The sequence below is a fragment of the Neopelma chrysocephalum genome, unplaced genomic scaffold (genome assembly GCF_003984885.1).
Source record: "Neopelma chrysocephalum unplaced genomic scaffold, ASM398488v2 Primary Assembly neopelma1_107, whole genome shotgun sequence".
NCBI classification, from domain to species: Eukaryota; Metazoa; Chordata; class Aves; order Passeriformes; family Pipridae; genus Neopelma; species Neopelma chrysocephalum.
The window spans coordinates 334,183-360,760 of record NW_020897772.1 but is presented as its reverse complement, the minus strand read 5'-3'; the positions used below and the strand labels follow the sequence as shown (position 1 = coordinate 360,760).

General features: G+C 42.1%; 1 protein-coding gene across 1 annotated transcript in view; it reads left to right on the top strand.

Annotated features, from left to right (window-relative positions):
- The first annotated feature begins 7,200 nt into the window (after positions 1–7,200).
- The window catches only part of ITGAV (integrin subunit alpha V), a 47,646-nt gene continuing 28,268 nt past the window's right edge, over positions 7,201–26,578 (top strand). Inside the window, exons 1-6 of the mRNA XM_027696486.1 lie at positions 7,201–7,424; positions 10,863–10,990; positions 22,899–22,990; positions 23,471–23,585; positions 24,823–24,884; positions 26,439–26,484. Coding sequence (XP_027552287.1) covers positions 7,240–7,424; positions 10,863–10,990; positions 22,899–22,990; positions 23,471–23,585; positions 24,823–24,884; positions 26,439–26,484 — 628 coding nt within the window. The 5' untranslated portion in view covers positions 7,201–7,239. The remainder of the gene's footprint in view (positions 7,425–10,862; positions 10,991–22,898; positions 22,991–23,470; positions 23,586–24,822; positions 24,885–26,438; positions 26,485–26,578) is intronic.

The following is a 26,578-nucleotide window of genomic DNA, read 5'->3' as shown; positions in this document are numbered from 1 at the left end:
CTTGGTGAACTGTTTCCTTGAATAAGCTTCCAGGAGGTGTCAGAGCTGCACTTTGTGGTGGTGCCACCAGCCCTACACCATGAGCTCTTCAGTTCTTTTTCTTGTCTATACAAAAAGACTATTCTGTAAATAGTGTGTCCCACACAGTGCCTTCCACACACAAATACCAAGCTGCAGTTCTACACACTTGCTATACAGGAATAATTGTCCATTCTTTGTGTGTTTGGGGAGCAGGGAGAGGCAGAATGAGGAATCTTCTCCCAAGACTGCAAGAATGAGGAAGCTTTTAAATGTGCTCTTTATTCAGGGCACGGAAGTGTCTGCAGTTTCCAGTTCTGATAGCTGTTGTCAGCATTAAGTGGCAGACTTCAGTTTGGTAGCTGCAAAAATAGTTCTTTCACCAGCAGCACCCAACTGGGAATGGATTGGAGTGACCTCCTGGCCATTGCAGGCTGATGACTTAGAAGCAAATGGTAAAAACTTTGGGAACAAAACAGATCCACACCAAACACCCTCACCCCCCTGGGAAAACCCTCTGTTAGAATGGTTAAGGATCTGATTCTGTATTGGTCAATGTTCTTTAGCTTTATTCCTTGAGAGAAACACTTTTCATTTAACTTGGCAGACATAGTCACCAGTTCTATAGATGAGGACATGCCTTGGTTTAGTACTTATGCCAGATAGGACAGGATTCCTTAGACACAAAGGAGCAAAATATAATGGCTTCAAGGTGAGGGTGAGTTGGGGTTCTTTAGGGAAAAAATGGGTATTTTTGCACGGGGAAGAGGGAGGATGTTTGAACTCAGGGGCATTCTGTAAGATGGAAATGTGTCTTCTGAAGGCCAGAGGCTGGAGCTGATGGCTGAGCTGCTATCAAGGCCTGGGGTGCCTGGGCTGAAACATTTGAAACGTTTCTTGAGAGAGAAGGGGAAGGAAATCTCTCTTTCCATGTCAGTTTGTCTTACTGCCATCTTTTAGTGCTTTTGTGTTTGAGTAAAAGAATATTCAGAGTATTGGATAGAAAGGAGCCTGGCCCTAGTTTGCTCTTCCACTGCCTTTCAATCCTACTCGCTCTGCATCCTGTTATTATTTTGCCGTTCAAGTTTTCAACATGTTCTAAGTGTGAGCTTGTTACTAAGCACAGAACAGTCTGAAGAATTATTTCTTTCCCAGGGAATTCCTAAGTTTTAAACTTGGTTTTGTTCCAAATCCTTTAGCAGGAATGTGGAAACATTACAGGAGCACTAGAGGATGGATGCTTCCAGGCAGATATGGCTTTATGTGCCTGGAATGATGAATTAAAAAGTCAAGATGACTGCTCTGTGAGTCTGACCTTTGTTAGATTACTTTGAAAACGCATGATGAAAAGAAAAATCATGGCAAAAAAAGTCAGTGAAAAAATTCCCCAGAAGTAGAAAGATTAAAAAGTTGTACATAAGAAGCTGTCACTTGTACTAAATAGGAGGTTATTTGCACTAAAGACAGGGATGGCAATATCTCAGGAATATGACAGGAAGCAGTGATCTCTGGTATTTCTGTATAACCAGAAGCAGGCAAGACTAAGAAAACAAATGTGTTCATTTTCACTAAGATTGTGCAGAGAATATTAGAGTTTGGTTTTCTGTTTTGTTTTTGTTTGTTTGTTTGTTTGGGGTTTGTTTTGTTTTGGGGGTTTTTTGTTTGTTTTTTTCCCTGATCTGTTTCTCCCTTGTTACATTATTTCCTGTCAATCCTTTATTCTCTAGAGTGAAAAAATATTGTTTAAAAATATCCTTCAAAAATATTTAAGTCTTTGGGGGCGTTACTGAGCGACATCTGGATATGTTTGTTAATCTGCTGAAGTGCTTTGTGAAGCAAAAAAAAAAAAAGAGGCACCCATGTGACTTATAATGACAAACTCATTCTGACTGAAGAAATACGAATCCTTGGGTACATCAAGCAGTGCTGTCCCTGCACTGGATGCTGTGGAATACTAATGTAAAAAAAGGCCTGGTGAGTAAGGAGTATTCTAAATAAGAAAAAAAAGGGGATGGTGGGCAGACGTTGACTAACACTGGAGTAATACAGATATCAGCATTGAGCAAATCAGAGCTGAACCCTGGCACGACTCACTTCCTTTGGAACTGGGAGATTCCAGGCTCCGTGCTGAGAGTTGTTCACCAGCATATCCAGCCATACCTTTGTTGTCCCAAGGGGAACATTGCCCTATAGCCCCAGGCTTTTGCTGACAGCTGAAGGAGATGGGGCTGATGTGGTGCATTGCTCATAGGAGCAATAAAGCAAATCAAGCCTTAACATCTCTACTGCTTTCCTTGTGTTTCTCACCCAGTAATGCTTCCACAGCTTTCAAGTTTATTGTGGGGTCTTTTTCCCGAGGAAATGAACATTAAAGATAATATTAAACAAAACAGAAATAAAAGGCAGCCACTGAGCACACCAGAGTAATATGTAAAGTCCATCTTTTTGGTTAAGTTAGGCTTATTTTCTACTGCCTTGTTAGAAACTGAGTTATTTCTTGAAAGATCTCTTCAGAGCAGCTGAGCCTCCTCATAAATCCAAGTGTCTGGGTGGCACGAGAGCAAAATATTTACTGAAACTCTCCCATCAGTGGAAGCTTTTCTGGGAGAGTAACAGCAGTATTGATGAACAGAGCAGTGGTGATCCTTCCTGTGCTCCAGATATTCATCCTGCTGGGACTGTGAAGCACTGGATCTGAAAAAGGCTGAAGCTTATTGCTTACACACAAGACATCTTGCTGAGGCTTCTCAGGTAGGACCATTGTGGTTTGCACGTGTGCAATTCTTACTGAATTGTAGCACTTTGTCCCTTTCTTGCTGTTGGGTGTAATGCCATGAGGAGGAGATATAATTGTGAAGGAAAATGTTCTGAAATACCTGATCCACGTTGCACACTCAAAATCCATGCTGGACACTCAGGAATAGGCAAAAAAAATAATACCAAAAGGTGCTTTGCATCTTGCAAAGTTTTATTCAGCTGTGTTAATGACTTATTGTACGAGTTAAAAACTAACAAGACCGATTCCTTGAGTTTGAGTAAAAATTAGCAAGAGTGATAAGTTGTGACATAATTAGTTTCATCTGTTAATAATGGAAAGCAGTTCTTTAGACGCCAAAGAATTCCAAAATAATTGTGTTTAAAACTGAATACAGACAAAAGTTTTGGTGTCTTAGGAGGAATCCCAGTCCTGCCCACTTCTTAGTGGTTGATTTTCATCACTATCTTAGCCTATCAGTCAGAAATGCAGGTAACAGGAGAGTAAATATGGAAGCGTGTAATTCATGTGTTTACATTCTGTGATATGATCTTGGTGGCTGTTGCTTATCTGTTTGTTAGTCAGGCTGAGAGCTGAACCAGCCAGGAAAGAAAAATCCTATCCTCACTGGAGGGGTGTTTCTTCCTTTGTGTTAACACCTAAGTCTGTTTTTTTGGCTCTATCCATGATTGTGTCACGCAGAGCAGCTTGATGCAGGCCATGGAATCAATCCCTTGGCCTCTCCTGTAGTAGAAAATATGTTCCCTTGATTTGGTTTTGATTGAAAGTATATCCCAAGCTGAGTCAGGATTAACAGGCTGCCTCACCTGGGTCAGCCCAGGGATGGGAGCAGCCAGATATGCACCCAAAGAGCAGCAATCTGGAAGGGAGGAAATGGTGTGAAAAGAGATTTCCCGAGGGCTGAGTAACCCCTGACTCTGTGTGAAGTCTGAGTTAAGGCTGAGTTACTCCTCTGGCCTGTCTCAGCAATTTGTTGGCAACAAGCAGTAAGGCTGCACAGCCAGTTCCTAGGTAGCCAAAATCTACCATATGGTAAAAAAATTCTAATATCTTAAAAAAAACTCTAATATCTTAAAAATAATTTATCCTTTGCTGCTTGTGCAATGCTGTGAAGTTATACAATCAAGTAGAGCAAATAAATCCTCCCTTTCCCTAAGCTACTTTCTCAAGGTACTCATAAACCCCTCTTTTCTCTTTTATTGCCCTATTTGCTAGAGTTTGGGAACTTATTAACTCATATGTTTTGATCAGATCTGTAGTACAAAAGCTGTGGGAGAAGTCAGTAAATAACAATAAGAGTTAATATTTGGTAATGTTTCTTTTTTTTACCTTTAAGGAGGCCACAAAGTTATGAAAATTAGTAACAAGTATCAAGTCTAGGTATAGGATCTTTCCCCATTTCTTGATAATAAATAATTTTTGAGTTGGCTTCCTGAAGGAATTATTACCAATTAATAGGAAGAACAAGTGACTGGAATACAGGATTACCTGGTGGGTTTTGGTGGCTTTGCCATGGATTTACTTGAACAAACCACTTCTCTTCTGTGTGCTGCTGTTTGCCAAGCTGTGACAGACCTTCCTGCAGACAGGGAAGCTGTGGGAGCAAATAAATGAAAATGTTTGGGAGTCCTTCCTTTATAGATCATGAGATTGCTGCTTAAAACCCCACATTTGAAATATACTTTTCTGGAAGTATAAATATATGAAAATATGTATTGATGTATGTATTAAATATGTATAAAATATTATTCCAGTGGACAGTGCCCCTGGGTTGTGTGAGAATGAAGGTGACTCATGTCTCTCTAGATGGGTGGAACCAGATCAGACATAAAGCATTTTTAAAGTGGAAACCCCTCAATTCACAACCTCTTTCCAATGAAATCCTCTCTCGCTTTCTACCCTTCTATTTTTTCCCCTTGTATTGGTAATTTTTCTGAATAAACTTGTTAAAAATAACTCAGCAGGTAAGTAGCAGCAGGCAAGAATCCACAGTGTACAATCCAGCATACATATTTTACATCCAGCTTTTCAAAGGTTGCCATGACTCAGCCTCTTAGTCTATTGTATTTTCTGACAGCTTCGAGACTACTTAATTTAGCTTTCATTGCTAACATAAAATCTGACTGTACTGAAATAGAACAATTAGAGCAACATGGTGGAAGGTGTCCCTGCCCATCTTTAAAGTCCCTTCCAACACAAACCATTTTATGCTAATATTGAAGTTTTTAAATTAAAGCTATTTTCTCTATTCATTTAGTGAGAAACTGAAAACATCACCCAATATCAGCGTTCAGTGCTTACCCTTGGAACCTTTATACATGACACATTTTTTTTTCTTGTGAGCCTGCCTACCATGGCTGGGTGAATGTAGGCTGTAGGTTTTTTTCCTCTTTCCTAAAGAGGAAAAAACACAGGCAGACAGCAGTGACTGTAAATTTCCACTCTGAAGGAAAACAGGAACCTGCTTCTGAGATGTGCTTCTTTGTGTTTTCTTTCTGTTAGGTCCTTGGGTTCTTTGAAGGAATAATGAATGAAAAGACAATGTTAATGCACACAGTTCAAAGTTTTAATATACTGCTTTTGTCTACGCTGAATTAACCCAATTCCATCACAACTTTGGGAATACTCAATGATTACAAAATCCTGTCTCTTCAGTAGGTTAACTAGCAGTTCTATAACAAACATCTTTCTTCTGACTGTATTAAGTGGCCTGCCATTATTCCTGATCATTTTAATTATTTTCTGCCATGATGATTGTTCTCCATTGAAAGCATTCTCAGTAAGTGGCTTCTAATTTCGCTCACTCTGAATCTTGTTGGCTCTGCCTGATGCATCTGATCTTTTTAGAACTGAGCCTGTGAAAGTCCACTTACAGCCAGTTTAATGGATTTGAAAGTAAAATGATCTCTTTAGAATCTCAGTCCTAAACTTCACCAATGGTACCCATATCCAAAGAGTGTGTATCTTAGGAAGTCTTTCTAACTGGTGTAACTTCCATTCTTCACACAAGCATCTTAAGTTAGGGTTTTCACCTTCTTGTTGCAGCTATTGTGCTACAATTAATCCTCTCTATTAGAGGCCTCAGCACAGACTCTCTACAACCCGATATGTTTTCTGAGACCTTTTCTTGGATTACTCTGTGGGTTTTGTTGTGCTTATTCCATAAATGTTTTTATTTTGGCACTCCTGTAACACTGAATCTATCCCTTGGTAAATATGTGTGGGATATTTTAAACTTTCATTTAGGGCTCGAAACATCATTATTTATTGTTACTTTTTATCATGCTCCCATAAAAAAAAAAAAAGCAAACCTAAAAGTTAAGACTTTTTGTGGCAACAGGGGAAAGGTGATTCAACTACAATCCTGTTAGGGTATACAAGTTAATATTCTGAATTAATATGAACTGTTTCCACTTTATAGGTGTTCCAGCATGTTTTCTTTTACCTGAAACACTGCTGTACTGAGCACATGTTTAACTGTGTTGGCTGATGCTGGGTTTGATAGCAGCCTCCAGCTGCCTGAGCTTTGCTGATGGTGCTGGAACATTATTAGTGACAGATGATCCGAGGGCCACAAACTGTGACTGCAGAGACTGAGGCTGCCCCGGATGCTGCTTCCCCAGGTGGGTAGGAACGGGAGCCAAGATCTCCATTAGAGAGGATTTACAGACTCAGCTCTGCACCTGCTGCTGGGCATCCCTGTTGCTGGGGAGGAGCTGTGACCCTGGGATTTAAAATTACTTCGTTTAATAGCCTTTGTGCTTGAAAATGTGGTTTTGGGGCTTTTCTTTCCTCCATGGCTGGGTCCACACTCGCCCTTCCTTCACTCTGCTTGTGTTAACAGCTTTCCTTAAAGACCATCTCCCAGCCTTGTTCAGAAAGACTTTTTGGGACCAGGCACAGATGTGTCCCACTCTTCTTATTTCCAGCGCTGCTTTACAGACTCACAGAATGGTCTGTGTTGGAAGGGGGGACTTTAAAAATCATCTATTTCCACCCCCCCCGCCGTGGGCAGGGACACCTTCCACTGGGCCAGGTTGCTCAGAGCCCCATCCAACCTGGCCTTGAGCATCGCCAGGGATGGGGCAGACAGAGCTTCTCTGGGCAACCTGGGAAGAATTTCCCGGACTTCTCCCAGCCTTCTGCTCCTGCAGGACGAGGCTGGGTAGCCCAGCCCGGTGCGGGTAGGGCCGTGCCCCCCCCCGGCGCTCCCGGCGGAAGGAGCGGCGGCCCGGGCGCGGAGCGGAGCAGGGCCCGCCCCCGGCACCACATGATGCCGCCTCTCCTTCCTGCCGGCCCGTCCCGAGCCGAAAGGGGAAGTGGCTGCGCTCCCTCCCGTCCCCGCCCCGCCGCGGGAAACGCGGCCCCTCCGCCCCCCTCGGCCCGGGGCCGGCGCGTCCCGTCCCGTCCCGGCAGAGCCGCGCCCGGAGCAGCGGGGCCGGGCCATGGCGCGGCGGGGGGTGATGCTGCTCCCGCTGGAGGCGATGCCCGTCCTGCTGGTCCTGCTGGGAGCCGCGCTGCGCCCGGCCGGTGCCTTCAACCTGGACGTGGAGCGCCCGGCCGTCTACTCGGGCCCGGCGGGCAGCTACTTCGGCTTCGCCGTGGACTTCTTCGCTCCCGACCCGTCCTCGTAAGTGCCCGTCCCGTTCCTGCCCCCGCCGAGCCGCTCTGGCGGCGCCGGAGCCGGGGAGGTGTTGTCCTGGCGGAGGATGGGGCAGGGCGATGCGGCGGCCGGAGCAGCCCCGGTGCCGCTGGTCCAGCCGGGCCGGGAGAGCTGGGATGCTTCGCTCAGGCCCTCCCCGGGGCTCGGATGGAGCCGCGCCCCGTCCCCTGCCGTGCCCAGCAGGGGCCAGTCCGCATCCCTCCCTCCCCGTGGCGGCTCTGGATGCCCAGACCCCCTTCCCGGGGAGCCAGACCCAGTCCCGGGCTTCGGCGCTGCGGGATTCTCTGCGTAGCCTGGTCTCATGCAGATGATGGTCATGGTAAATACTGTGTAGGAAGGTGAAGGTTTGGGATTTTGCTTCCTGAGGTGGCATTTCAGGAGTTCTGCCGTTTGACTGCGCTTTGCGTTCGTGGCGAGTTTGGGTTGTGCGGTGTTTGTGCGGGTCACTGAGCTGCTAAGGAGGCAGCGAGGGGAAGGAAAAGTTCCATGTAAGCACCTTCCACATCTGCTTCCTGCATATGTTCCCGTTTCACGTTAAAGATTAGGCAGTGTGTAGTAGCTGGTGCGTTTCAGACCTTTGAATCCTCGTGTTGCCAGAATGAATTTAGGCTCTGGTTCTCAAGTGCGGGGCTGCAGTAACATCCAGCTTTTGCCACTTTCCCTATACACACTCCTTTCCCATCTTATGAAAGGGCTGTAAAACTGGAGAAGCTGCTGGCTTTTGTCGTGCTGAGGGGATATTCTCTCTCTCCCTCTTAATCTTTAGCTCATAAACAAATCCTGTAAGTATTGAGCAAGTCTTTTTGCAGTACAGCATCTAGCCTTGTTTGCATTTCATTAATGCCTACATATATTAGAAGCCGTCCTGTCTTAACTTGCACGTGTTGCACCATCTTTCTGTGCTATCTTAATCCTGTAAGTCTTCGTACTAAAAGAAAAAAGGTTCTATTTTTGTCCCTCCCCATATTTTTAAGTCAGCATGTGTGGCTGCGGAGTTATCAAGAGACTGGTAAATGCCCGTAATAAACTTTCTTACTTGCTTTCTGATAAGGAATTATGTGACTCAGGTCTCCATGAAATCACTATTTGGAAGCTTTCCATTATTTTTATAAGAACTATTGACCTTAAAATGCACTGCTGTAAAAGAGAACAGTGTGGTTTTCAGGCAGCATGGTAGACTCCTGCGTATTTGTAAGGGAATTTTCTCCTCAGCTTTTTTGTTGTCACTGAAAGTTTGTTTGTACTTGCTAAGCTAAGCACTTTATCTTAAGCCCTTAGTTGAAACAAAGTAGCTATGCAACTTTTATGGGAACAGACTCCAGTGGTGTTCAATTTTGAGTTTATTCCCGTGGACACTGATATTTTGCCTCCTGAAGTGGCCAAAAATACTTGTATGCAGGGTTTTATTGAGCATCATGTGTGTCACTTGGTTGGTTCCTATTCCTTTCTTTTTGCTTTGGTGAATTTTTATCACCTGTTCTTTACTTGAGTATGAGAGATCATATGAGTTTAGTCAAGCTAAAGCTTGACTAAAAGATTGACTAGCCTGACAACAAAGGCATGTTACTAGTTCTTGAATGCTCAAGCTGCTGTTTCATAGTCTATTTTGACCTGCTGGATGCCAAACTAAAGCATATTTAGAAGTCCAGGATGGAAGTTCTATTCCAGGAGTCACAAAATCTGCTTATTTGGTCTATGCTGATAGAAATGCAGGTTTTTTTACTTTGGGAAATGAGGTGACTAAAGCTTTGTTGTGTCCCATAATGATTCCTGTGTTTTTAATCTTATTAATAAACTTCATCACAAAGGTTATCTTAAGAAAAATTTAAAATGTATTATTAGAATGGTAAAGATTTAAGTCTTTAAACATACATTTCATTTGGGGGACTTCTGAAAAGCTAGTGGTGCAAGAGTAAAACAGGAGGCAAGCTTGGTAGCTTGTTAAATGATTGTAATTATAGTAATTGATTTTTTTTATTATTTGGCATTATGGTGTTTATTTTTAAGCCCAGAGAGAACATTTTAAGTTGATTAAAGTGTTTCAAATTCCTGTTATTGAAATCTAGACAGTCTATGAATGGCAACTAAGGAAAACAAATGGGTTGCCAATGAGCCCGGATTTTCTATCAGGGTCCACGCCAGGAAATTTTTGAAGGTTCTGAAAATTCACACAGGTTGAAAACTAGTAGCTTGTGTTGGTCTTTGTATTAATTGAGCTTTGATGAGGTGCTACGTGTTTATGCCTGGTATTTACGTGTTAAGAAACACAAACTCATGTCTGTACCAAAAGGAGCTTGGAGCTCTTTCCATCTCCAAGCCTGGGGATGACTCTGAAACCAGAGCAAATTTGATAAGCCTGGATTTGCTTGCCTGTAGAGATTGTCTCCAACCAGTCCTGCAGCTTGTTCAGCTAAACCAATTTCAAAACTAAAGAACCATAGTGCCTGATAAGACTTGCTCTTGGAAGCTGAATCTCCTCTTAGGCACTCTAAGCGGTAGCAAGGAGCAGACAGGTTCTGAGGAAAGGAAGCATTTGATTTTGTCTTCTCTGCACTTCTTTATGCTTCAAATTGACTTCCTCAAGTAAGTGCTGATGAGTGAAGTGCGTCTCAGACGTCCTAGGGTTCTTGGAAGATTTTAGAAGACACCAAGAACCTCGTTTGATCCGTTTCTTGCTTTGCAACTTCTGTATTTTGCCACCTGTGCAGGCGCAGTTCCCGCTCAGGGTGCGCTGAACCCGCCTGTGCAAGCGGAGATGTAGGAAAGCACAGCAGATCCTAATAAGAAAACGATGACTGCGTAATGAATTTCGGTAACGACTCATTAACATACAAATCTGCGGCTGACAGTCGCTTGGGTGCTTGGGGACTGTTTTTACCAGAGCGCTCTCTCACAGGAGGCTGACTCATCACATTGGGGACATGCTGAGCTCAGAGTGCGCTCCTGCTTTGTTTATACATCGCTTCCATTTTTGACTGACTTCCTCGAACTACCCTTACACACAAAATTAACCAGAAATTATGTCAACCGATGACTTTTGTAAATTACAGAAGTACACGGTTTCCTGTTCTGCTGCATACATAGGGTTTTTTTTAAAAGGAAAAAATAATATAAAAGGTTTTTATTTAATTTTAGATATGATTTTAAGTAGGACAGGACCATTTAATTTTCTCTATCTTATTTGTCTCTTCTTTATGGTAAACGTTTTTGGGGTTTTTTTTCACTGCTTAAGGACCCAAGACCTAAGACCTCCCATGAATTTCTCTGAAACTCAGAGTAGTTCTAGTCAGATTTATATTTGAGCGGGCAAGGCTTTTGCTGTATTAACTCTTCAGGTGTCATAAAGTGATAGCACCCGTGCCTTAGTTGTTGAAACCTTTGTCTTATTTCTTCTTTTTACTGCAGGACGTATCTCCTGGTGGGAGCTCCGAAAGCAAACACTACCCAGCAGAACATCGTGGAAGGAGGGCAGGTGCTCAAATGTAACTGGAACTCCAACAGGAACTGCCAGCCCATCATATTTGACGACACAGGTAACCTGGGGGGTCACTGTGAGGGGGGATGGGGTGTCTCTGCTCTGCTGCTGCTGTGGGGAAGCAGAAGGGATTCGGGTTCATGGGGGGTTTCTTCATGGTCAGTGTTAATGAGGCCATTTTTTGACTGGCAGCTCATCAAGGCCTGTTTGTTTTTCCCTTTTCCTCTACTCTCTTTTTTGGAATTATGTTGTCCTTGGTATGTGCTGAAAGCCCGAGTGAGCAAATATTGTTGTTCTTGTGTTTTAATCTAGTTCTATTTCCCCTCTGTACTTTACAGCAATCCTAAAACATTTGGCAACCTAATTCCCAATAAACCCCGAGGGATTTTTTTGCCTATTAAGAACATGGCATATGAGGAAAGATACTTTTCAATATCAGCAAAGGTGGTATGGGCAGAAATAGAAGTTTCATCTGAAACCAGGAGCATAAACTAAAAACTGTGGAAAAATATGTTGTTTTTTTTAAATTTTTTTCCCCTCAGATGTAGCATCATAATATTTGTGGCATCTATAATAGCAGCACTCAGGTGCCTCAGGTCAGAGGCATTCCTCACCCATTTTCTGAAGCCCAGAAAAGCCAAGCAGCAACAATGTGGACATTAAAGATTTCAGTCACTCTTCATGCTCTGGTGCACCCAGTGATTCCCACAAGCTGTGGCAGGTCATGTGAGAACACGCTGCGTGTGCTTTTCTGCTCCAGCCACTCAGGGTTGGATCCTGTTTTCCAGTGGAAAAACCTTCCCGTGTCATGGGAGTGGATTAGCAAGGCCCATGTGGTGGGGCAGAGGAGGCACCTGTGCTGTTAATGTCTGGTTGGTTAAAATTCCTTCTTGCCTCTGCCTCTGTTTTGACTTGTCAGTCTAAAGGCTCTTAGCTTGATGCAGGCTTTGCAAATCCTGACAATGCAGTGGAGAAGCTCTTCTTCCCATTCCATTGCCAAGGTGTGCCACAAAATGTTGTTGGTGTTCAGATTCAGTTCTCTTGCAAAAAGAAAGAAAAAGAAAGTGGTACAAAAGACAAAACCCGAGTTGTCATCAGTCTCTTTAGTTCACTCTGCAGGAACATTTCTGTCACATTACTGAAGATCTCTCCTAAGCTGCTAAGTGTGACATTTTGTCAGATCAGTGTCAGGCAGAAAAGTTGCTTTTAATTTGTTGTTTGTTGTTTTGTTTATTTCACTTTGGGCTTATTGTTAAACAACATGTTTGTATTCTAGGAGGTTGGGTTCTTTTTCTTTAAAGAAAGAATCTAGCTGTCCCGAATTATTAAACACGACTAATATTATAGCAAAAAAAAAAACTTCTGGTGGGGAAAGATGAGCTGCTCAGGTAGGTTGTAGATGCATCTTCCAATGGGAATTGCAGTACATTTGTATATTTATACTGTGACTATTTGCTTTTACATGTGCCAGGCAGAGTAGGCAGCCACAGAGGCTGTACTGCTTTCCTGTGTGTCTGTGTTTAAGGTATTTGCTAGTGGGCAAACAGTGTTTTGCTCATCATTTGCCTTTAAGTACCAGGCACGTTAATCACTTGAAATTTAACAGTAAAAATAGCAGGTCATAACGGGCTTGAGAGGATTTATTTCGGGCCTACTTTGACTCATTCCAGCTTTGAGGCAGCGGATGGGGAAATAATGCATTTGTCAATTATTCTCCTGGTGAAAAGGGGCATTGTATTTCAGCACCATAAAATAATAGATGCCCTGAGACAAAAAAAATGTCTTTTTCTCTGTGCATAATGACAATGGTCGATCCCCTGCGTTCTGGTGACAGTGTCACTGCCCACCCAGTGTAAACCCCCACTCCTGCCTGCCCCTGCCTCCGGAGGGAACAGGGGCTGGGAAACACTCGGGATCCACTTTGAGGAAGCAGGAAGTGGAAGATTTGACCACTGACTTGTGGTGCTGATGCAAAGGGGATTTTGGCCGATGACTAAATGCGACCTCTGCAAGAATTCAGGTTCATCCATCACTACAAATATGATTTGTAACTCCAGAGGTATTGCTTAGCACTGCAATACAAGGCAGATTTTTTATTTCCCTCCCCCCAATTATTTAGCTGTTTTATTAATGGAAGAAGCAGCACAGGTTCTGCATCATTACCTAGATATGTTTCTTCAGAGTTCTTTTCTGATTGTTTTACAGCTAGTGGGAAACCTGACCTGTGAAAATAGGTTGTACTCATGACTTTCCCCTATTCACTTGTCGATGCTAAACCCCATATGTGGAGCTGGATGCCCCATAACTACTAGAAGTCATGCCCTTATCCTTCTCCTGCTCCCCTCTGCCAGGTAGCACAGCTGGAGATCCTGGACCAGGCCAAGGCACCGTGTCTTACTGGCAGTGTGTGAGCACAGGGCAAGGCCATGGTTCTGTGCTGGGAACGTGGTAATGGAGGAGAGAGCAAGGCTTGTTCTGTGTGACCTTATGTTTGTCCCCTTTGTCTCGTGGTTGTATCACAAATAAATATGAGAGTAGGGTTTTAGAGCAGTCCAGCAAGCAAGTTTTTTTCTCTATATATTGTTATTAATACTAACAGTATTAGTATTACTTCTTCTTAAACATTCCTTGGTTTTTATTGAAGCTTTTCTCTAGCTTTATGGGTCTTTTTCTCTTCCCCATCTCTACAAAGGCCACACTGAGCTCAGCTGCACAGCAGTGACTGCACAGAACTGGGTTTTATTTTCTAACTCTTGCTTTTGGCTTTAATGTATTTGCACAGCAGAGTGGTCATTTATGGGAGCAAATGCCAAAGCTCTTACTTAGCCCAGGAGGGAAAGTACCAGCTGCTTGATGTTAATCTTTGGAGGAGTTGTTCCAGCCCTTAGGTTGCTTGTTGCTTGCATTTGCCCTCACCCCAGCTCCCCTGGAGGAAAGGGATAAGTCATTAAGCTGATACTTCCTGTAGTATGGAATTTACTACTTTGTTTATTCCCTCCCGTGGGTGACCACTCAGCTCTGCCAGGATGGAACTGGGCAGGAGGAGTCCCTTAGTGGAACTTGTGTAGCTCTCATCCTGAAAATATATTTATTTCCCTCTTTCTCATGCTCTCCCCCCCCACCCCTCACCTGTAACATAAACAAAACCCCAACATTAAAGCATATATTATAATTTTTAAACCTCTGGCTAAAAAAAAAGACTGTTTTTTCACTGTTCCTACACAGCATATTTTCTCAGTTGAAAAAGCAATATGTTTCATAGAATGGTTTGAGTTGGAAAGGACCTTAAAGATTGTCTAGTTCCAACCTCCTGCTGCCAGGGGCAGGGAAAATTCTCAAATGGGAAGGGGGATCTCCCAGCACAATGGTTACACTCACATAAAACAGTACACTGGAGAATACTCTGTCTGTGTGTCTGTGTGTGCTGCTGTGCATATTATACTAATTGCTTTTGGCATTCTGGTCTCTATGGTGGCTCTGGAAGGCAAAATGTTTGTATCACACATTAACACTTCCCAAATGTAAAGATGCTTCGCTGTGGGGCTTCTCAGCATTTGAGCACTGACATCAGTTGGGTTTGATTTAATGTAGTTATGACTATGTGAAAATTGCACAGTGGACGTGTGTGGTAGAATATATTCTCAAATTCAGGGGTGTCTAGAGCTGTGCTGCACGTGCTCGTGTCTAGGTGGCCAGAAAGGGAGGATATTTTTTAAAAATAGGCTTCCAAGTATTGTTAGCCACAACAACCCCCTGCAGCGCTACAGGCTGGGGACAGAGTGGCTGGAGAGCAGCCAGGCAGGAAGGGACCTGGGAGTTTGGATTGACAGGAAGCTGAACAGGAGCCAGAGTGTGCCCAGGTGGCCAAGAAGGCCAATGGATCCTGGCCTGGATCAGGAACAGTGTGGCCAACAGGTCCAAGGAAGTGATTCTTGCCCTGGACTCAGAGCTTGTGAGGCCACCCCTGGAGTGCTGTGTCCAGTTCTGGGCCCCTCAGTTCAGGAAGGACATGGAGGAGCTGGAGCAGGTCCAGAGAAGAGCAACGAGGCTGGTGAAGGGACTGGAGCACAAGTCCTGTGAGGAGAGGCTGAGGGAGCTGGGGCTGTTGAGGCTGGAGAAGAGGAGGCTCAGGGGAGACCTCCTCACTCTCTACAACTCCCTGACAGGAGGTTGTAGCCAGGTGGGGGTTGGTCTCTTTTCCCAGGCAACTCTCAGCAAGACAAGAGGGCTTGGTCTTAAACTGTGCCAGGGGAGGTTTAGGTTGGATATTAGAAAGAATTTCTTTCCAGAGAGGGTAATCAGCCATTGGAATGGGCTGCCCAGGGAAGTGGTGGATTCTCCGTCCCTGGAGGTGTTTAAGGACAGTCTGGATGTGGCATCAGTGCCATGGGCTGGGAACCACGGCGGGGTTGGATCAAGGGTTGGACTTGATGATCTCAATTCTATGATTGGGCATCTGCTTCAGGCTGCCTTTTGCTCCTAGAAACACGTAAAGATTAAGGTTGAAAAAGGACCCAACCACCAGAACCAGCTTCCTCACAAGCACCACGCACACCTTCCTTGTTCCTGGTGCCAAACTGAGCTATGAGGCGGGACTGCTGTTACTGTAACAGGTTATCCTGCAAACCTCGGTAGAATCTGATTGGAAAACTTTTTTTTTTATTTTGTTTCTGTTTCTGCTCTTTGTGTTCTTGTGTATCTTGACTTCTTGCTACAATTGCCGCAGCATTACCACAATTTCAATTGAATAATTATGTAAAATCCTTGGGATTTTTCCCCTCTTTCTCAGTTAACTTTCAGAGTTTCAGAATGTGTAGGAGGCCACATTTTTTCAGGACAAACACTGAGGGGAAATTTGTATATACTCAAGGTGGCATGTTCTTCATAATTCCCATAAGCAGAATCAATAGTAATAAATCCCTTTCTTTGCAAAGATTTCACATTCAAAATACCAAAAATCACGGGTTATAGCTGAAGGTGGGTAAATATTTATCTTCATGCATTCTTATCCATTCTCCACACTAGATAAATTTGTGACAGAAAATTTAGTTTCTTTTTTTTGTTTGTTTTAATCCACAGAAATAGGAAAATGTTCTGAATTTTGACAAAAAGAAAGTATCTGGGAAAGCAATTGGTGAAAAAACTGCTCTTATTGCTGGCCAAGCCCTTGTACTACTCTTTCTGCAAGGCTGACTGGAGAGGTGGCTCCACTCTTAGAAAGCTGAACAGTGGCTTCATCTGCCAGCTGCTTCACAGCTTTTTCCAGGAAAAACACACTTCTTGTGGATGAACTGTAACGGGAATTCACTTCATACAGCAGCCCATTTTCTGTTTCTGATCAGTTCTGAGACAAACGTCCAAAACCATTTTTAAAGACACATCAATCTCGCTTCCCTTGGGTCCTTCCACAGCCTTCATGGACTGCAGAGCACAGTTTTCATAGGTACTACCAAATATTACCAACAGGTTTTCAGTAATCTTGCTCAGGAAAAAGATTTTTGAGAATTTAAAAGGTTTCTCAGGAGCTTAACTTAATTTGCGTAGCTGTCCATTTTTTGTGTATAAAATTAAACATGTCTTTTTATGTGCAAGAGGAGGATCAAAAGTTCACTGAGCCAGACAACAAAACCAGTGAGCAGAGGGGTGGTCAAATGTGCTTTTTAGGAAAAAATCGACAAGTCATCTTTATGTTTTTACCAATGTGCTTTACAGTTTGGCATGCAAGGAATGGCAGGGTTGATGCACTTAGCTGATTGTCTGACATCTAGATAAATACCTCCATTATATGGCCATGGAATTTTAGAGAGCAGAATCACCCTGAGTTTCCATTCCAACAAACAAACAGAAAAATTCTTCACAGGCCCATGGAACCAGTTGGAGTTAATCAGGCTGTACTCACGTGTAGCAAATTAATGTAAATCAAAAGAGTTTCCTATGTACTTGTTTTCCAAAGGGAAACAATCTTCATAATTATTCATATTATTTCACTTTTCATCTTTGGGGTCCTAGCTCTTCATCAGTCAAGAATGGGTTAGTAGAAATAGCATTTCTTCATGTTCCCGTGGCTTTTCATAAAAATATAACAAAGTTGTTTTGTCACCTGCTGCTTTTTTAAAAGGAAACTTCAAGTGAGAAATGTACCTGCTGCATTACAGGATGCTTGAAAACACAGCTCTTTGTGCCAGCATCAGAGAGTGCAGTGCTGAGACTGTTTCAAGAGCTGCTGCGTTCAGAATGATGAAATGCAGACAGCTCTACGAACTGTTACAGAGGAAAATATGCTCATAAAACAACTTTGAACTTCTATGCTAATGAATTGCAGATTTCTCCAGCAGATTTCGTGTTTAGCCCAGAAAGATTTGCTTGCTCAGACAATGCATTGTTTTGCTCTTCTGAGATGTTTGGTAAACCATGGAGGCACGGCTGGATGGTCTTCCCTTCTCCTGGGGAAAGCTTTCCCTGCTGCTTTCGTTCTCTGTGGCACATCTCAAAATTCAAGACTGGGGAAACTTAACAGGAGCTGTTGAATACTAAAAACTAGGAGCATCTCAAACGTTTTCAGCTCTATACGGTGTGTTTTTATTGTTTTGGAAAAAGAATTCAGTGTGGCCTGTGGCTGGAGAAAGTTTTGTCCCTGACAATTGTACTGTCCCTCCTCTTGCCCCTTCCCATGTGTTTTGACACAGCAGAGTGGTTTTAGGGAAATGGCTTGTTCTTAAGTGCTTTTGGATAAAATTCTTTGGAGACTAGTTGTTTTGATCTGTGCTGATGGAGGAGAAGGAGGCTTTCGAAAAGGAAAATGTTTATAAAGAACTCTCCTGATTCCTCCTTATGTTTACACATTTGGCTTTTTTCTATCCCCAAGTGGGTGATTCTAAACAATAGAAGGCTTTGTTTGGAGGCCTAAACCACCAGTTTGGCATGGCTGGATCTATCTGTGACCTATTTAGCTTGAAGTGGGTATTTTAACTGCCTTGGGCAGTTTTGAGCTGTAGGATTGCTCAGCCTAAGACTTGCTGATGTTGAAGTTGTGACTGGACTTGCTGATGTTGAAGTTGTGACTGGAGCGGGTGCCACGAGCTTACAATTGCCTTGTGGAGATTTTGGTTGTTCCTAACTCCATCGTCTCCACTTATGGAATGAGGAAGAGTGGGATGAGTGAAAACAACTTGCTTTAGCAAAGTGCTTTTTATTTTTAGCTGGTTGTTTTACTGGTATCAGTGTGATTTCAATCTCCAAGGCTATCAATTTGGCCAACAACAAAGCGATAAATCTTGTGAAGACCATTCATTCATCTGTGCTGAAGTGGATTGCTTTTTATCTTGCTAAAATCTGCCATTGCCTCAGTCCCATTGAAGTTTGGTTGCTATCCTTATCGGGTGTGCTGGATAAAGGGATCTGGGAGCTGGTATGAATGCAAAAGAGGGCGGCAGAACGTATCAAACCTCCTCCGAGTTGTTAGAGCTGACAGCGGAGAAATGCTCATGCTTTTGTGATTAGGTAGACTCCTGCATGAATACTCTTGGCTCTGTCTGTGGGTGGCTGGATCTCAGTGGTATGACTAGTTGGAAAAAAAAAAGGCGGCTTACTTATATTAGGCAAGGGAAAAGACGCTTCTCTTCCAACACCGCCCGGGGAAAAAATGCAGGGTTCTTTCCTCAGAAGAGGGAAGGGGAGTTGTGGGAAGGTCTGTTTTCTCCCTGAGTCATCACAAAGCGCTTGCTAAACCCAGGTTGCTAAACCATCAGCTGTCTGGAAGCACGGGGAGTTTCTAGTAAAGATATATAAAAACGCACTGGCTCCTGCTGCGTTTACTGAGGTTTGGGATGGAAGGTACTTTATGTACCGCATAAAGTTCTCATATTGTGAGAGTGGGGCTTTTTCTTTTGACTGGCTACGTAGTTTCCTTTTACCTAGAAGTGTCGACACCGTTTGCTTTGAATTGGCATAGTTACAAAGAGGTTTATTTTAACCTGAATTCCGTGAATTAGGTGACTACTTGCGTTTTACAACTTCTTAAGTATTATTAGTATGATGACACTGAGCCAGGTTTCATCAGTTCAGTGCCTCTTGACTCGTAATTATCTCAGTTAAGTCCTGCACAAAAGATCAGGGGCAAGTGTTTTAGCTGAGCTTGTCATTACCATAAAAACAGGCAGGCGGGCTGCAAGTTACAACTCGATCCACTTACACAACAGAGGCATTTTGTAGTAACTCCATTGTTTCTGTAACTGATAACATTTACCTTGGGAAAAGAAGGTGCCAGCTGTCCAAAGCTGATAGCTAAAAGAAACCCAGCACTGAAAAAACTTTTGATCTTTTAATTATATTTGGAAGATGGGTAAGACTATTTTTTTCTTTTCTTTTCTGCAGTTTCTACCCAGCATCTCTCCACACGAATTTTCATTTATAAATTTAAACCCTACGTAGTGCAGTAAAATGAAAATGTTCTATTGGTCCATCAGCAGCAACACATCTATTTTTTTGAAGGAAAAAAAAAAAATCTGTTCCTGCCTTGACTACCCCATCACCCCACCTGGAAACTACTTTGTGAGACACAGCACTGTTGGCTTGACATGTCAGCCCTTTTTCCCTAATGAAAGAGTCATGTAAAAATCATCATATGATGCCTACTACCATGAGAAGGAGCAAAGGAAAAACCACAGCAGAAGCTGCCTTTAAAGATAGGAAATAATACCCTCTGGTCAAATGACATAATCCTGGAATTAATGACCCATCCAGGAGAAGTTCCCGCAGTGGCTGCATTTTAGTCTTGACAAATAGCATTGTATAAAAACTCTGAATGTTTTCTTGAATAAATCTAGTCAGAACATAGTTTGTCTTGCCTAGATCTATTTGTTTGAATGCCTTTTTAAAGGCCTTTTCAAGGCCAGGCTGGATGGAGCTCTGAGCACCCTGGCCTAGTGAAAGGTGTCCTACTTTATGGTGCAGCTAAACTACCTTACTTAACTGTGGTTTGCTTCAGTGCGGGCTCACATTTAAATGTTTTTATGTTTATTTTTCTCAGTCCATTCTTGTTTAAATCAAGGGGATTTTTGACAAAGAGGTGTTTTCCAGATTTCCTCAGAAAATCAGTTTCTCTTCTGGACCTGAGGGAAAAGCTTATAATCTTTTTACACTGTTCTTCCTGGGGAGAACTTTGAACAAGTCTAGGTAAATAAAGGCTACTTTTCTTCTTTAATGGAGAGATGACATCAGATTTGGACTGTATTTAAAGTGTGTGATTTTTTTTATCTGAGACATCTGTCAATGTTTCCAATGTCAATACTTTCTACCTGATCTATTTTTTTTATGTCCTAATGCACTTTCCAGCCAATTACAAGGCCCTCTCCCTAAGACCCCCCCTTCCCCATTTAGCTTTACAGAACCCAAAGAGGCTTTGAAAACAAGATAAAGTCAATGTAAGGCATCTTAACCTTGAAGCACATGTTGATTTGATGTGTGCATATGCACTGACATTGGACAATTTGACTGAGATGTTGGCAAAATATTTTTCCGATAGTTGTGTGCTATAAATAAATAAAACCCATTTAGCCAAATTGCCCGATGGAACACATTTTACCAGGGGGTGTGGAGGGGCTTTCCAAGCATAAGAATTCCAAATTTGTTATTTAGCCATTCAGAAATTATGGTGCTAGCTTCTGAAGCCATGACACTTGGAACATAAAGTGCATTTGGCACGTAATCAGCTTTGTGGTCGTGTTAATTTGCTTTTTGGTTTGGAGATTTTGGTTTTTTTTATGTGCCAGCTTCTGACTGTAGCTCAAAGCCCAGAGGTTTCGAACATTATCCTCAATTTCCAGCTGAATCAGGGCTCTTTCAGTGCTGTAGAGAAATATTTTTGACCCCTAAAGGCTAAGGGAGAGACAGGTTGTTAAAGCTGCTGTCCTGGACACTCAGGAAGCACAGGAAAAAGGCACAGAGGGGATGTTTTGGCAGCACCTGCTGGTTAATCTGCTGGTTCCCCTCTTCTTCAGAGTAATCAACACAGACTATGGGCAGAGGGCACCAGTAACCAGTACTCTTGTCTTCTTTCTTTAATTATAATTTCAATGTTTATTTTCATTTTTATTATTGCTTCCTGGCGATGTGTTCAGCTGAAAGTGGAAGGAACTAATTTCCTGAACATCTATGATAAAATCACATTGCTGATAATGCCAAATGGCTGCTACTGCAACATGACCTTCTACTTGCTGCCTTTAAATTTAAATGGGAAGCTGACATGCTAAACACTTTTATAGTGCCTGGGACAGTGGGATTCTGCTTTACACGTAGAACTACTACACCAACTTTCATTTTTGTCATAGATAAATAGTGTTGTATAAGTATGCAACAGTAGGAAAAAGCATAAAATATCCCTCTGTAATTATTCCCAAATTTTACATTATTTAAAGCTTTGTTTGGCAAGTGAAACCGAGAGATCTTTTTGTATCCAAGAAGAGCTGGAGGAGTAGAGGGCAGAAGCCAAATCTGTCTTTTCAGGGCTACGTAACCTTGGGTGTGGTTACAAGATGAATTAACCATTTTTAAATCCCTGATGCTGCCAAAAAGGATATGGTTCTCCCCAGCAGGTTAGCACTGCTTCCCTCCCCAGGCAGGGTTGGACTCTCCTCCAGCAGAATGTTTTCTTAGGAGGGCTGGAGGAATGGGAAAAAAAGGGTGATGAAACACCAGGATTTGGGTGTGCTGAAGACAGTTCCCTTTTTGGAAAACATCTTGATCCGCTTTTGGTTTTCTGTACCTTGAGAATGTGACATGCAAGTCTTCAAACTACATTTTGGTCTGTGCAAGGGTGAGAGTGTAAATGTTGAAGGTGCAGAAATCTGTGCAGATGTGCTAATCCATCACACCCTCCGTGTCTTTAACATCAGTCCAATAAGAGTGGAGGGCGACAGAGGGAAGTGGAGTTTTTAATCACCTTTGATGAAATTAGAAAAAAAAAACACAATAGTTCTCTGGTTGCAACACTCTTGGCAGTGGTTTCTGCCTGGTTCTAACCTGAGAGCAAAAATAGTCCAGATATTTGCTTGTTTTGGCTGAGTTGGCGGATTAGAATCTCTTTTGTCTTTCTCACGGGGTTTTCCTAAAGGAAGTAACACAATCTCTGGAGACAAAACATTCTTTACAAGGTGTAAAACAAGCAAGGAAATTTGGATTCAAGTGGTCACAGGTCTCTGATTCATAATGGGCTTGGGTCTGGGGATCCCCCTGGCAATCTGGGAGTGGTGTGTGGCTGTTGATCTCATCTGTTCCTGTAGCTTCAGGCTCTGGAAACCTGTGATTTAAGGGACTTTTAAGATATGTTTTTCAAAGCGTTACATCCATTTTCTCATCAGGCTGGCAAAGCTGCCATCAGTTTTCTGATGAAAGTACACAAGAAACACTAAATGATTCAAGTTGCTGTGCTCTGTGCACTGCAATGACATCCAGAGTCGAGATGTCTTCACCGGAATAGGGGAAGAATCTCAGTCCCTGTTCCAGCCAAAGGCAGAGCTCACATGATTCCATTGGGGCAATATTTCTTCTAGAAGTGTTAGTCCTGACTGGGCTTTGGCACTGCTGGAGCAGTGCTGTCATCTGCTTGGAAGTCAAATGTTGTCTCAAGTATGAGGTATTTACTGTGTTGCTCTGAAACACTCTTTAAACTTTCTGCTCTTGCAACAAACCAGCATTGCCCTAATTTTACATTTCACGCATTGCATTTTACATTTCACATGTAAAAATGGCTGCATTTGGCCCTAGACATAAAAAAGAATGATACATCCTTGATAAAACCTTTTTCCATCAAAGGGTGATATCCTCCAATGCTAATGCTTTCTGATTTTCACTCTATGTGTCAAAAACAATGACTTAGGGTTTGGTTGTTTGTTTTGTTTTGTTTTTCTTTTTCCTTTTTACTGTGTGGTTTCCTTTGAAATCATGCTTCTTTTTTATTTTCTTTGTAGGTAACAGAGATTTTGCTCCCGATGATCCGCTGGAATTTAAGTCTCATCAGTGGTTTGGAGCCTCTGTGAGATCCCAAAATGATAAAATTCTGGTGGGTTTTTGGTGCCCTTTCGGTGCCTCAGTACAGAGATATTGTAGTGGAAAAAAATGTGAAAAGATAATTTAGAATTTAAACAAAATCACACTAATCAGCATGACTTGTTTTTTTTTCAGGATTTCTTAGCTAGGCTTTGCTTAACTCTTTATAAACAAAGGCTGTAGCACTTTTGTCATGTGTTAAGGAATGTAGTAGACTTAGTTTGATGAAGTTAGAATGTGTTATAGATTCTTGATGAACTCTCTACAAAATATTATCTCTGAAATTCCTGATGTAAATTATCTATTTACAAAGCACAAACTGGTGATACTGCTGCCCCTAGTGCTGATAGTATAAATCTCCTCTAATAACACATGGTACATCTGCCAAATTTTTTTTTTTTTTTGGTTGCTCTTCTGTAGAAAATTGGAATTCTACACCCTACTGCATCTGGAAAAGGAGTTTGTTTCCTCATTGCTTTGTGTTCTTCCCTAGGCCTGTGCCCCATTGTACCACTGGAGAACTGAAACAAAACAAGAGAGAGAGCCTGTAGGAACTTGTTACCTGCTTGCTGGGTCAAAATTTGTGGAATATGCTCCTTGCAGGTCAAGTAAGTACAGAGCACCTGTGTTGCTTTTCTGTTTGGAATTCTTGTGTTATATTTCATGTACACTTTAAATTTTAGAGTTATTGCCCCCTTCCACATGTAGCAATTAGAACAAAACCTAAGATAGACCCAGACATCTGAATCCTCCTCCAGCTGGTGTTCAGGGTGCAGACCTTGCTTTCTTCTAGGGGGAACATCCTAAATCCAAGTGTCATTGGAATTGAGGACTTTTGGTTTCTTAGGGACCAGTTCTGTATTAATCATTCAAGAAAAATTATACAGCAAGTGCTTTTTCAAAGACCAACTCTAAAATTTTATGAAGCTCAAGGATTATACTGTCATTCAAGTACTTTAAAGTGCAAGCTCATTTTAGAAGACAAGGTTTTGCACAAGTAGGTTCTGACCTGTGTGTACACATACACAGGTAGTGATGCACTGTTTTAATTATATTAACTGTTGAACATTTTGAGTCTTCTTTTCCAAGTGCTTTGCATCCATGTCTTCTAGTTGGGTTGGTAGATTATTCAGAGGCTTAGAGCCTTTTTTAAAACACAGAAGTCTAAAAGTTGAATGTTGAAGCTAGAATTGTCTTTTTATTTGCTGAAAGTAATTTTTTAACAGCAGGAATAAAATCCAGTGTGGTCCAACATAACAAGAAGTTAAATAAGCATATATTAAACTAAATCGTGCTGGTTCAGCAGTCACACTTTCAGATAAAGGGGTCTCAGCATTTCTACTCTGGAGCTGTATAATCCTAAGATTAACTCAGTCATAACAATTCTTGCTGGGATGAGTCTCAGTAGAGAGAGATTTTTTTTCACCCAGGTGTGCACTTTTTGTTTGAAGCCAATTCAGATTCTTATTCCATACCAGAAGAAAAGTTTGTTCCCTGTTTTCCATATACCTTATTTCCTGAATATAAATTGCAAATATTTTTCCCCCTAAATTTTGAAGATGAAATGAAAAAAGGAACATGGAGTTGCTGTTCACTTTGACTGTGATAGGCTAGAACACATTTTAGTGTTACAGGTAGCCAGCCCTGAATTTGTTACAGCATTTGGTTGTGAATTGTTGATAAAGACAAAATACTGATTTAGGAGTAAAGTATTCCAAGGTTCAAGTTCAGGAGAGAAAGTTTACTTAGGAAGAAAAGCATCCACAGAATCATCTGATCTAATACTGATAATACTTATTTATTTTTCTCCTCTTTCTTTTCTATCCTTTTTTTTTTTTTTGTCAGCAACTATTGATGCAGATGGGCAGGGATTTTGTCAAGGTGGATTTAGTATTGACTTTACAAAGGTATGTGGTTCTTTCTCAGTTCCTGTGGGTCAGCAGACAAAACACCCCTGATGCAGAGCACTGACAAGCACAGCTATTATGAAGCCAAATGTAAAAACCCCACAACCAAACAAAATTTGTAAATAGAACAAAAATAGCTTCAAACCACTCAAGCAGCTGTTCTAAACCTGTTTCTCCCTCTGTTTTCACAGCAGCACACTTTCACCTCCTGTAGGAATCATGTCCCGGGCAAATAATCTGCTTTTCCAGCTTCCCGCCATGCAGCTCTGCTGGAGCTGCTCTTCAGGTGGAATCAGCTGCAGTAGTCAGGATTTTTGGGAGGGATTGGTGCACAGTAGTGTTACTTCTTCAGGAATAATAACTTAGGGAAGTTAGGTAAACAATGTTCTCCTGAGTCGTGTTTGTTTTTCTCATAAGCCAGCAGAAGTGCACTTTCTTCTCCTTTCGTGTTCTCCCTGCCTTTTAGAGTTCTTCTTTTTTTCTTTTTTTTTTTTTTAAATTCATGATTACTTCTTAAATCCAAGGACAATAACACTGTGCACAGATCTGAGAACTTACTGTAGTTTTCATGTTGTACAGTGAAATTGTACAGTCTGGACATGTCAAGACTGGACATGCAAGTCCTACTTGTGATGTGACTCTTTTTTGGGTAATTCACATCTTATGATTAGGTCATGTCCCTTCACTCTTTGCCCAAGACCACTCTTGTTTTTCCTGCAGAGGAGACTGAATAATGCAGGATAGGACTGTAAGTGTTTGAATTGTTTTACACACACCCCTCAGGGCTACTGTGCAGACTCCAGCCCCGGTTAAAATCAACCTCGGGCTCTAACTCCAAACCCTCACTGAGTGGGCAAACCTGGCTCTGAGGTATCTCCAAATCTCTGACCTAGATTTTTCTGAGTGGTGAATATGAGACTTTTTAGGATTAAAATCTGAATAAGTGCTTTAATTATTCAGCAAAGCCTGTGGCCTAATCCAATACTTACAGAGCAAGTTCCCAACACTGGGATAGCTAATGTGGTTAAAGTTTCACAAAATGGTTTGTGGATTGCAGTTGTACCAAGGAGTGTGGAATGGGGGAATTAGATCACAGTTATTCTGAGTTAAACTTTTCTAATCATAAGTTAAGAAAAGTGGCAGAGGCAGAAGATGAAACTAGTTTTGGGTGCTGACCTAAAAACATGTTATGATTGTCATGTAGCAGTCCTAAGTTTTTCTCCTAACTGTATTCCTGTTGCCTTAGATTTATGTGGGAAGAAGGATCTATCATAACAAAAGCAGAATTCTGCCTAGAATTTTAAGTGGATGAAAGAGAGCCACAAGTCACTGAAGGCAGATAGTTTGTTATCTTAACACTTTACAAGACACATTTGTAATTAATCACTCCTTCACAAAATAAAATGTGGGAGGGGTCAGTGAAGCTACAGTGATGTAGATGCATGGCATTACTTCCCATAAACATAGCACATATTCTCTTGATTTTTAGATGTGCTTAACGTGTTTTTAATTTTTGTTTCTGTCTTTTTGTTTTTTCTCCCCTTCCCCTCCAAGGGAGACAGGGTGCTGCTTGGAGGACCTGGAAGTTTTTACTGGCAAGGTGAGATATATGATTGAAGTCACAGAGAAGCTGATCTCTGATTTTTCTTTTTGTTCTCTTAGTCATTTTTATCCACACTCTTCCAAACACTGTC